The sequence below is a fragment of the Cottoperca gobio genome, chromosome 15, assembly GCF_900634415.1.
Source record: "Cottoperca gobio chromosome 15, fCotGob3.1, whole genome shotgun sequence".
Taxonomy (NCBI): domain Eukaryota; kingdom Metazoa; phylum Chordata; class Actinopteri; order Perciformes; family Bovichtidae; genus Cottoperca; species Cottoperca gobio.
The window spans coordinates 20,338,467-20,349,977 of NC_041369.1; the positions used below are offsets into that span (position 1 = coordinate 20,338,467).

Sequence of the window (11,511 nt, forward strand, 5' to 3'; positions counted from 1 at the left end):
ATATATATAACATGTTGTCCAAGTCAGGTCCATGTGTGTGTTTTAATAACCCAGGGATTCAAGGACAAGGAACCAACTGAGCAACATAATGAATTTCAAAGTGGACATTTATTGATTATTAATGTCTCTTGATCTTCACATTCATCTCTTAAACAATTATTTTAAATGCATAGAAATAATTGTCATAGAGAAAAAGAAATGTTTAAACATAATACTGAATAACAGCTTAAAGTTTGTTCTCCTGAGTATATGCACACAATATAATACTTTCATAATAAAAGACAATAAGCACACATTGGGAATTAAGAGCCAGAAATAGTGTGTGACATTGTTAAAATTAGGAACAGCACTTTCCCACAGCGAAAGACAAAGAGAGGACCTGTCAATGTCCAACTTTAAACAATTCAAAAGAAACTTTATTTGCACAGATTTGAAAGTTGGGGAACAAACGAAACAGCCTGAGAAAAGAAAAGTCTGTAGCTTTGAGAACCTGGAGAGATATTTACAGTATCGGGATGGACCATGACAAACTACGCCCTCTAGTGCATAGTTCAGCTGAAGATACACTGCATAGTCACATTAAATCTAAAATGACTCAAAATAAATGTGATCTAAACCACATTGCTACTCTTACTATTACTAAGATCGAAAAAATATTACATTTCAAAAGGATGAGAGGAAACCTGGACAGCATTTGTACAGCAGTTGTACATGTAAAACCACCTCTTCAGTTTGGATGCACATGTGTTACTCTTTATATTGAGCCTGTGTGTGATGGAGTGGTGTTCATACAGCTGTGCCACGGTTTACCTCCAGATGTACCAGTTTGGGATTTTTCCCCGGAGTTTCATGTTCACCGTTGTTTTGGTTTTCTGTTTTCTCTCCTTTCTCTTTCTTCTCATCGCTGCTCCTGTTAGATAAGAACAAGTCAGCTTGACTCTTCCACGTCAGAGTATCCATGTCCTTCCCTTTTGTTCACCATCAGTCAAAACAGCTATTGTGCCATTCATGTGCATATTTCCATTCTTACTTCTTCTTGAAGAGTTTCTTGAAGGAGCTCCTGAAGCCTCCTTTATCCTGCTTCCTACTCCTCTCGCTGAAGGGGACGTGGTTATTCTCCTCAGCCCCGCCCCTCCACTTTGACTCGTCCCCCCATGACTGGAACCCGGAGTCCTAGTGGGGTTGAACACATCATTACATTACCATTCATGGGACATTGAATGCTGATTGTGCAGACATATTTCAGGTTAAGATATTTTTGATTTGTTGACGTAGTTTGCTGAAACCCACAACGCTGAGAAGCCCATGAAGATCCTCGCTCTGCTTGTCAGTGTCCGCTCTGTTCCCCAGGGGGCTGTGGACCTTATGGGACGGGGTGGAACACCCTTTGCTGCCCTTACTGCCCTGGCGCTCTAGCTTGGCATGGCTGCCCAGACCCAACCTTTGGAGGTGTTCTGATACAGGACCACCATCCGGACCACTCGCTGTGTTGTCCATCTGCAGGCCGTTCAGTGACTGGACGGCAGAGAGAACATAACGGTTGATTTAAGAACTATTTTACAATCTTTCCATACGCACATAAGTACAAACAAGCTCACCTTGCTCTTATGCTGGCTGGCTTGAAGGGGGCGATGCTGATTGCGGCGCATCATGATAGCCTCATCCGGAGATACACATCCTCGGTTGGGCAGTTTGTAACCATTCCTGTTGCTCCCACCGTTGCCAAAGACATCCCGAGTTGTCGACACGTTTGCTGCCATTGCGTGATGTGACGCCGAGGGGGCTTTGGGGCACTTCACAAAGGCAATGTCGATGGAGGAATCTGAAGAGGCAGAAGAGCAGCGGTCGAACATGGAGGCATCATGAAGGGAGCCTCTGTCCTCGTCATAGAGGCTCTCCATCCCTGGGGGGTCTGGAGGGAGAAGGAACTCTCCGAGGGCATCGGCCAGAGCAGAGCCCGGTTGAACCTGACGAAAGTCTGCAGATCTGGAGGGCAGATGATGCTGCCACGACATGGACCTCCCAGACGCCTCAATCTCTGGGATACTGCCAAGACCTGAAAGACAAACGTTGGTTGACTTGTTGGTCAATTGCCAACTGCATAAAGTGGGCATGCTGGTGGGAATGTGAGCTTATCTGACTAACACTTTATTTCAAGCATACCGACGCCTCCCCAGTATAAAGTCTACTCAAACAGAAACAACAGAGGATGATGATCAGGAGCGTTTGTGACCACAGACCTGTTGGTTTGTGGATCTGTGGTTCCAGCTCGGGGCTGCAGAACGTGAGCTGGGAGGGCCACTCTGTGTCGTAACAATGACTTTTGTGATCCTGGTCCCAATCCTGGAAACGATGAGACTGGATCTGCTCCAGCAGGCGCTGCTTGCTCCACTTTACCTGGTTGGCATGTTCTCTGTGAGGGATAGACGATTCGTATCAGCGGATCCATCAAGCCTGTTTCCAGGAGCAGCTCGCAACTTTGTTTTTTACAGCAAAAAGCTCTGATAAACCCACTGTATGCTACCTGACTAGCAACAAATAAGAAGCTAGCCACCAGCTAGCTAACAATGTAAAAATACTCACAACATTGTACTGTTGCAAGGGTACGGTGAGCCTATGTTGTTGGCTTGAATCCCACTTTCCACTGTCTTTAACAGCTGTTTCATGGTAGACCTGCAGCGCAAAACATCTTATTTTGTCAGGTACAACAGTGAGAATCAGTCTTCTTGAACCGCTTAAACAAGCATGTAATGTTATTTTTTGTAGAGCGGTAATCCTGACCTCTTCACCTCCTTGCGGTTGTGCAGCAGAAGCTCCTGGTTGTGCTGGAGGAGGTGGTGGTACTGAGTCGTGAAGGACCTGAACTGCTGGATGCACACCAGCAGCAGATAGTAATCTGGGTGCTCTGCGTTTGTCTGCCTCAGCAGCCCCTGCACACACACACACACACACACACACACACACACACACACACACACACACACACACACACACACACTTACTTATGCTCACACATCTTTGAGCAGGTGCTGTCTTCAGACTCATTGTCATGTTTCTTTTATTTATGTTATATCTCATGAAATGTGCGATATGAAGTGAGAGTTTGAGTGCGTTAGTCTCACCTGTAGCAGCAGCAGGTACTCAGGGATCCTCTGAACCGGCTGCAGGAGCAAAGTCTGGAGCGAGGGTTGGGATTCGTCACCCATTATTTCACTCTGGCACGGGGTCGACCAATCAGGATGGAAGGACAAAACCAGTTAGTCTTTATCCGTTTCTGAAACTATTGCACACACACTTTGTAGTTTACCAGCCAAAACTGAATTCCCATACAGCCTTTTATCAAACGTTCCCGTCTGCCCTGTTACATTATCTAATGCAGAGATATAGCCTGCCACGTCACATCCTGTCCGGATCTCTTTTCGTGTTACCTCCAGTAAGGCAGAGGTCTTCATGGAGCTGGAGGCAAGCATGGTGACAACTGCCAGACAGTCTGGAAGCTCCTTCAGGTAGGATACATAGAAGTCCAAGAAATGACTCTGTATGGAGACAGAGAGACACGGTCTGGGTTTGCATGTCGGTGTTCATGCACCATGAACTTCCATGAACTCTCAGGATATCAGTGAGCAAGGACCCATAATGCATTGTGAACCTGCCTTTATTTCTTCCTAAATAGGAAGGTCCGCCTACCAATTACTTAATTTCCTCTCATTCACTCAGAGCCAACACATCGGCTTTAATAGAATAGACTCATTAGCTTGAGTTTATTGTGTCTGCTTTTGGCCTGCAGCTTAACCCTTCTTAATATCACAAAACACTCTTTTAAAGCTCTCAGTAAAGGAATTTTGATGCTTTAAATCCGCACATTTTGTTTTTCACACTAAAAAGTCCTGAAGTACACTCGCAGGTTATGTTGTACAGCAATGACAGAAGTCCCTGTTGTCTTTGTACCGCAGCTGTATTCCAGCTCGCAGCTCGGCTCCGCTGGAATTTGACATTTCATTTCAAGTCCGTCATGGCTGCCAAACTATTTCAGATTCATTATACACAGCCGGTCACAAGACCGAACCTTTTGACCCCACCACAGTAAATAGCCTCGAACGGCACTGCGGCTTGTGAATGACAAGTTTGTGATGTACAAGGGAGTAAACATGAGGTCCACATCTTTTTGTTTCTTATGGTTGTTAAGATATCCACAGAAATACCAACATTTCTAGTCTCAATAAAATTGAACTTATTTTTGGAGGCTGTGGTTTGTGGTGGTGGGGTCTTTGTGGAAACATGGATTAACCCCTTGCTACTTGCTATAAAATAAATGGGGGGAATGCCTCTGAAACTCTTATTTCCTGCAGGTGTCACAGGTGGTATTGACTTGACTTGCCAGTAGATAGTATTGACATCTACATCTACAGACATTTGTTGTGAAATTCACATTATGTGCACAGTTTGGAGACGTAACACCTGAAAAATAATAGCCAGATATTGTCCAATGTCAGGCAGAAAAGGAGAATTATTAAGCCAGTATAAATGTGTGTTGATGCATCTGTACGGAGAGCGTGCTGCACACCAATGAGACTTTATACTGCGCACACAAGCATCTTTATGGACTGTCTCGTGAAGTAACAGCTATATTTTGACCTTCCAACGGTGAAAGACATACAGTAAAACGCACAGTATTCTGTGTTTGTGGTTTACCTCTTTGCTGGTGAGCCTCATGAACACATCCCCCATGATGCCTTGCCACTGGCACTTGAGCACGCGTTCCTGGAGAGTGTGGAGGAGCTCAAGGTGCTGCTGGATCAGAAACCTCAGAGTGCTGGGAAACGGGCTAAAGACAGCGCGAGAGAGAGGAGAGGAGAGCGTGGACATCGATATCAAGATAACAAGACGGCATAAAATAAAAATGAAACAGTTTGTACATTTAAAGAAAAATTAGGAAACCAACATAGGAAAAAGATTGTAAAACATCTGGAAACTTCTTACACACAAAAGCAATATTGTATTTATGGAAATGCATTTATTTTAAAAAGAGAACTGAACTCAGGGTCTGCGTGTGTCTCTGCAGGCTTACCGTTTGTCTTTGGAAGTGAGCGCTTCGGATCCATTAAAGGAGATGTTGGCCTTCAATAACAGGGACAGATGGGACACATACACTCTCTCTGACTCCAGCAGCTCCAGAGCCACCCCTTGTCTCTTATCTACACACACACACACACACACACACACACACACACACACACACACACACACACACAGTTGCGGTTTAAACTATGTTGAGTTAAATATAAGTTATACAGTATGTGAGCTGAACTACACTGGTCTTTGGAGCCTTCAAAGAGGAGGCAACGGCAGATGGCAAGTTCAGTTTTACCCCCAGATATTCGACTTCAAACAGATGAAGGGGTTCTTTGGGGGGGGGTTGTGTGATATGTTTGCCTGCAGTCAGGTCCAGTCTTAAACATCTGTTCCAACCTAATGTAAAGGAAAAGATTGACATTCTGGGAAACACGCTTCTTCCCTTTCTTGCTGAGAGTTCTTCGTACCTGTCTGGAGCCAGGAGACCGTTAGCTTAGCTTAGCATAAAGACTGGAAACAGCTAGCCCCATACCAGTGGCTCTAAAGCTCACTAAATGGCACCTTATATCTTGTGTGTTTAATCCGTACAAAACAAAGTTTTAAAAGTGTTTCCGTTACTATCACTACTCCCACTAAGTAGTAATTAAGTATCTTCTCTAAGGAAATATTAAAAAGTCTTTATTTGTAGTGGCTAAATCATTCAAGGTCTTCATCAAGGCTTTGTATTATTTCCTTCCTCGTGGTGACTTGTTCATTTTGGAGTGCCTGGATCGTCTTCCTGTTTGATTTCCCAAAATGACGAATGATCTCTTTTATGAATGTGCATGTGTTGTGTGTGTGTGTGTAGTGGCGTATTAGTGAACTGTGTGTAGTAGTAGTGTCTTCTCGTGGTTCTCGTGGTAATAGAAGTGCAGTAGGAGTGTTATCATTCGTGACTTTAACACATATTTCTCACTGCTTTCAGTCGGGCTGTTGGGTTTCTCTGAGTCGTCCCTGCTGCTCCTCCTCTCGCTCCACGCTGGAGATCTGGACGGACAATTTCTCTGCTGCTGCTGAGCCTCCTGCTCAGAGGTAGAGGCTGTACCACACACACACGCACACACACACACACACACATATAAAGTAAACTTCTTTCATAGGACTGCCATTTGTTTATCTGCCCTTCTGTTTTAGACTCACTCTGTGTGGATGTGGAGCTCCTCTGTGTTGAGCTGCTGTGTGGCAGACTGGAGAAGAAGTGTTGAATAACACTGAGGTCGGACTGGCTGGGCACACAGATGTGCTCATCTCCTGATGCTGTTAGCACATCTGCCTTGGAGCTCTTTCTGTTTTTGGACCAATCAGCAGAAGAAGGAGAAGTAAAAGAAGTAAAAGCAATATTATTATTTGCCGAAATCTTTCTGTTTAGGGAGATTAAAAGCAGCTTTGGAGTGTGTGTGTGTGTGTGTGTGTGTGTGTGTGTGTGTGTGTGTGTGTGTGTTACTCAACTGCAATGCCACTGCTAGGCATTCTAAAGGCAAGAGTAAACTCCAGTTATCACATATGTTCCAGCCCTACCTGTGTGGAACAGAGATGATATCGTTGGTGTTTTCTGACTGCAGCAGTTCTATCCTCTTCTGCACCTCCCTCTGTCTGTTGGACACATCCTTTATGTGGAACATCGCCACATTCAGCTCCTCCTGCAATCAGATCATACCAAGGAACTGCATTAGTTCCAAGACGGTGTCAGTAGTGTAGTGTGAGCCGCAGGGAAATCTGCGGTTTCATTCAGTCACAAATCAAAGAGACAGCGTTTAGTTATAGTACTATTACTTTAGCAGATGTGTGTGTGTGTGTGTGTGTGTGTGTGTGTGTGTGTGTGTGTGTGTGTGTGTGTCCAGCACCTTGAAAGTGCTGAGCGAGTTCTTCAGGCCCATTATCTTCTCATCGACGTCAGTCTGATGGGCCTGGAGCTTCTCCTCCAGGCCGTGGTCCCTCTGACGCAGCTCGCACAGCTCCATCAGTGCTGCATGGAGCCCCTCGCGCAGCTCAGCCACGAGGCCCTGCAGCTGCATCACAAGAAGTAAAGGAATACATAATGTTTTCTGGGGGTGTTGGTTAATTGGACTTTTTCTTTAATGAGCTGATTTCTTCTATGATTTGGTTTTTCAGTCCTTCCTCTTTAGTGAGTCAATTGAATTCTTTACTTTCTATGAGTTCTTTGAGTTGTCGTAGTACTTTCTTCACTTCTTACTGTTATATAAAATTCCTTTAAAAGTCTTAATGTACATATAAACTTGTTGAATTCCTCTATAAGGCTTCCTCTGTGTGATCTATGTGGGTCTTACTACCTCTTTCTTCTCTGATTCTACATTTATTCTGATTCATCGTGAGGTTTTTGAGCTTCATTCACAGCTGATTGAATTCCTTCAGCGGGGATAACTGGATCAGCACATGGGAACATGACATGAGTCGAAGCAGCTCTCTCTCTCTCTCTCATCTTTCCATCTCTCTCCTGCTCGCTCGCTCTCGGTCATGTGAAAAGCATCAGGCGGCCGACTGAATGGAGCGTCTGTCCTGTTTGCCTTCCGCTCTCCTTCCCTTTTCTGATGCTATCTGTGGTTGACATACTGTATGTCTTTACACTTGGAGGTATCAGATCTAAAGAGCCACTACTTAATAAATCTCATTATATTAATATCTAGTTTAGCTAATGTTGTGGTTGCTTCCTTGGAATAAGAGCGTACTCTCATTTTAACCTAATGTTTATGAGTTCACGAGGACACGTGAGCAATAAGTGAACCTTTGTGACCTCAGTGAGACATAATAGATTTTTCACAGCGACCTTTTGTGACGGCTCATGTGCACAACATAGACTCCAGGCTAAACATTGATCACACTTATGTACATCAGGTCAAGTAAATCCTGTATTATCAACACAATGATTTTAGCTGGAAAATAAATATTACCAGCGAGTGGTAGCTTTGACAACTCCACCAGCTCCGTCTGGTTGTTTGATGAAATAATGAAAAGTGTCTTAAGATGTGTGAAAAGTACCTGAGCGATCTCTATGTTAGCCTCCTCCACATGTTCTTCTTCATCTAAAAGCAAAGAAAATAACTCAGTTAGGCACCGACACAGGCGACAGTGGACGTTTGCTTCCACTACGAACAATGAACCTTACGTCACAGGAGAACTTTATGCATTCAAATTCAGTTATCTATTTAACTATTTCTCAAAAGCTTTACAGAAGTCCAGAATGATATACTCAGTAGTTTTGTATCTCACTCCAGGAGCATCATCAATTCTTCATCAATGAAAATGACTTCAATAAGCTGCCAGAAACTCTAAAAGCTCAGTACACCACCAGTCCTTGCAACACACTACATGTTAAAGTGATGGGAGTCTTGGTTCATGGTGGAATTAAACGTCCCTGTGGTGGAGGATGTGTGTCTGCATGTGACGTGTTAAGAGCTGAAAGCTTTTGCAGCAGGGTTCATGACAAACATCTTATGCCGCAGAAGTAAAGGTTAGAAGCATGAGGTTTAGTGATTTAACAGTCATGTGAAAGCGCTACAACTACAGGCAAGAAGGAGCGTCAGTCCATGTCCTTTCACTCCTTGTATGTGGATCTTATTGGGACTTGTGGTAACTGTGTGTCTATAAATCTCCTATTCATTGTAAAATGGCTCCAGGAAGTGTCTCCTGATGGAATCACGTAGCCACTTATACGGATTACTAGCTGCTGGAAGGTTTTGAGCGACTGTCGTTCATGTTTATAAAATGATTAGACCGCTGGAGGAAAGTGCTGAACGAGAAAATTCATATTTCTGATGTTTGAGACAGTTAGCCGGTTGTATAAAAGCACAATACTTGGGTTTGTTGTGGAAATGTCACAGATGGAGGCTGCTGTCAACATCGCCAAGAGTCGTTCTAAATACGTACTTATCAGATATTATCATGCATAATTGACGGGCACAATGTACCATATGTATTGCTTAACATTTCTTATGGAATATGCGGTGTGCAACAACGGGGTTATTATGTCTTTCTGTCAGACACATTTCCTCTGACAACTTGGTTTGGCCTCGGTTGTTACAGTCCGGCGAGATGTCAACATTAAACTATACAGTCTCAGCGTGACCTCGAGCAGAGAGACAGAAGTGGTTCATTCATTACCGCGGGGAAACAAAGAGGATATGGTTCTGCGATCGCAGCACTGAAAAGAGAACACATGATGTCCTCACAGAGTAATATCCCTTAAAATAAGTTAGCAATGACATTACAACTAACAGTAATAACACTTAGCAACACTGTATATATAATCCAGTACATTGCTTGATTCATTTTCTGTGTAGTTATAATGTTTAGACTTTTTAAACACACTGTGGCTTTTCTCTAATATATATATATATATATATATATATATATATATATATATATATATATATATATATATAAATATGTTTCACACAGTAGCTCTTCATAAAAGATCATTCTGATTATTAAAGCAGGGACTTCTTGTTCCCCACTCTGTCACAATGTTCTTATCTGTTATATATCATTATACATTTTGTATGTCAGTTGACATTTTATAAACGAAACAATTAATTGAGAACTGACAGAAATAAATGACAATTGAATCCATAATAAGCGTTTTTTGACACCTGCTTTACCTTCTGAAACGTCGTCTGTCTTGTCCTCTGTTTCCGTTTTGCCATTCTCCATGTTTAGGTGTCCTGTCCGGTCCAATCTAGTTCACAGCTGTGCGGTTCTGAAGTCCTTATTCAGCTTGCGTTGACTTCTGTCCGCTCCTCCGACTTGTTCTTCTCCTCTGAATAACCTTTATCGTTTGCTGTGATCGCTCACTTTCTCTCCTCCAAAGCATGTGAGTCCTATGATTTCCCTTTGGCACAAAAGGGCCCTTGTCTTCAGAGAGTATGGGACAGAAGGGTAAGATCAGGAGGAGATAGAGAGAGACATTTGTTCATCAAACAGCCACATATTGTTGCTAAACTATTAGATTTAAAGAGGCGTGACTGGTCAATTAGTGCTGCTGTGTATCATACTTATTAACAGAATGCTTGAAATTGATATTCCAGTTATTTCCGTGGCTAAAAGTGAAACTAGTAGACTGTAGGCTGTTCAGGGTTTCTCAGTGGGCCAGTTCCAAAAAGGTGTCAAAGAATGTTTGTGCAGTGTTGAGTCTACGTAGATGGATTTCAGAGCATGTGTTGGGAGACGTAGTTCTAGGACATGTGAACTTTATGTGTTACTACACCAAACAAATGCATGCCTGATACTGAAGGCTGACAGAAGCCTGTTTGTCTCGCCGTCCATGTCGCTCCGTCACTGCACTAGAAGTCTGTACGCCTGCTCTTGTCTGTCTCTCTTCATTTATACAACTTGCGTATCTTTGTTTGCTCTGTTACTATGTCTGCGGTGGTGAAAATAAAGCCCAGAGACAATCAGCTGAGCTGCTCCTCAGTTCAACAACAAACCTGTGTTTGTAGGTTACAGCGTTACCACACATCATCTGATTCACTGGTTACTTGTGAGTGTTTGCAAAGAGAATGTCCTAAAAGTATTCTAACAGGCAACCAGATGGTTATAATAAGACAGCGGTTGTGTCCTAGGTTCTTGGCCTGAGTCTAAAATAATTAGATACAAGCCAGGAACAATGAGGATCACGATGGTATAAAGGTCAGAACTCTTCCCTTTCTTTTTGGCAGCTGAAGTGTGCAAGGTGGACATAATAGTATCTTTCCATGTAATGCAACACTAACAAGACCACCATGGTGTTGCCTTTATAAAACCTGCTCTGGGGATCAATCGATTTGGTTGTGTTAATGCATATGTCATACATTTTGGCATGGGTGTGATTATTTTAGTTTTTTATCCCACACTTTGGAAGTTTAGCCTCAGCTTCTACCGTGCTGAAGTCTAGTAAACTGTCAGACAGTCAGACCCGTGAGAACACAATTTCTTCTATTGAAACCACAATTTTAGAGCCAATAACCATTTCAATACAACAGCATGCATTCTATCATAGCAGGCTTTCAAGGTAGAGCCCTGGCTTCAAACTTGCAGTACTTACTATTTTCCACCAGATCGAGCCATTTTCTCATGTTTACCCTTTATGGCAAATAGCCTACATGCTATTTACGTGGTTTCCACTATGGCCATTGCTGTTGTGTTTTTGATGCATTGCAATGTTGCTGCTAATTATTGACATATTACATACTGTGATTCCCCCAAGCATTAAGTGTACTTAATGTTCCATTAAAATACTGTAACACATTTCCTTTTTTTTTTTATGTCTCAAAATCAATATTGCTGCTAATCATTGATATATTACATATTGTAAATAAGAAATCCCCCTAGAAGCAGAGTGGGGGGTTTCTACTTCCAAGGTGCATGAAGAAGGGAAAAAGTATAAGGAGGTCAAACATCTCCAGC

At 42.9% G+C, this 11,511-nt stretch overlaps 1 protein-coding gene across 2 annotated transcripts; it reads right to left on the minus strand.

Annotated features, from left to right (window-relative positions):
- Window positions 1–99: 99 nt before the first annotated feature.
- On the minus strand, window positions 100–9,882 carry arhgef33 (Rho guanine nucleotide exchange factor (GEF) 33). Of its 2 annotated transcripts, XM_029449970.1 has the most exons (17): window positions 9,729–9,882; window positions 8,110–8,153; window positions 6,957–7,121; window positions 6,631–6,752; window positions 6,253–6,398; window positions 6,029–6,151; window positions 5,069–5,195; window positions 4,693–4,825; window positions 3,429–3,536; window positions 3,123–3,215; window positions 2,782–2,930; window positions 2,584–2,673; window positions 2,241–2,413; window positions 1,599–2,056; window positions 1,291–1,515; window positions 1,031–1,173; window positions 100–910 (listed from the first exon to the last, which is right to left on the minus strand). In XM_029449970.1, exons 1-17 carry the CDS (start codon window positions 9,778–9,780, stop codon window positions 787–789), a joined length of 2,475 nt encoding a protein of 824 aa, XP_029305830.1. In that variant the 5' UTR covers window positions 9,781–9,882; the 3' UTR covers window positions 100–786. The 2 variants fall into 2 exon arrangements, with proteins under 2 accessions (XP_029305830.1, XP_029305832.1); XM_029449972.1 differs by lacking the exon at window positions 2,584–2,673.
- Window positions 9,883–11,511: the final 1,629 nt, after the last annotated feature.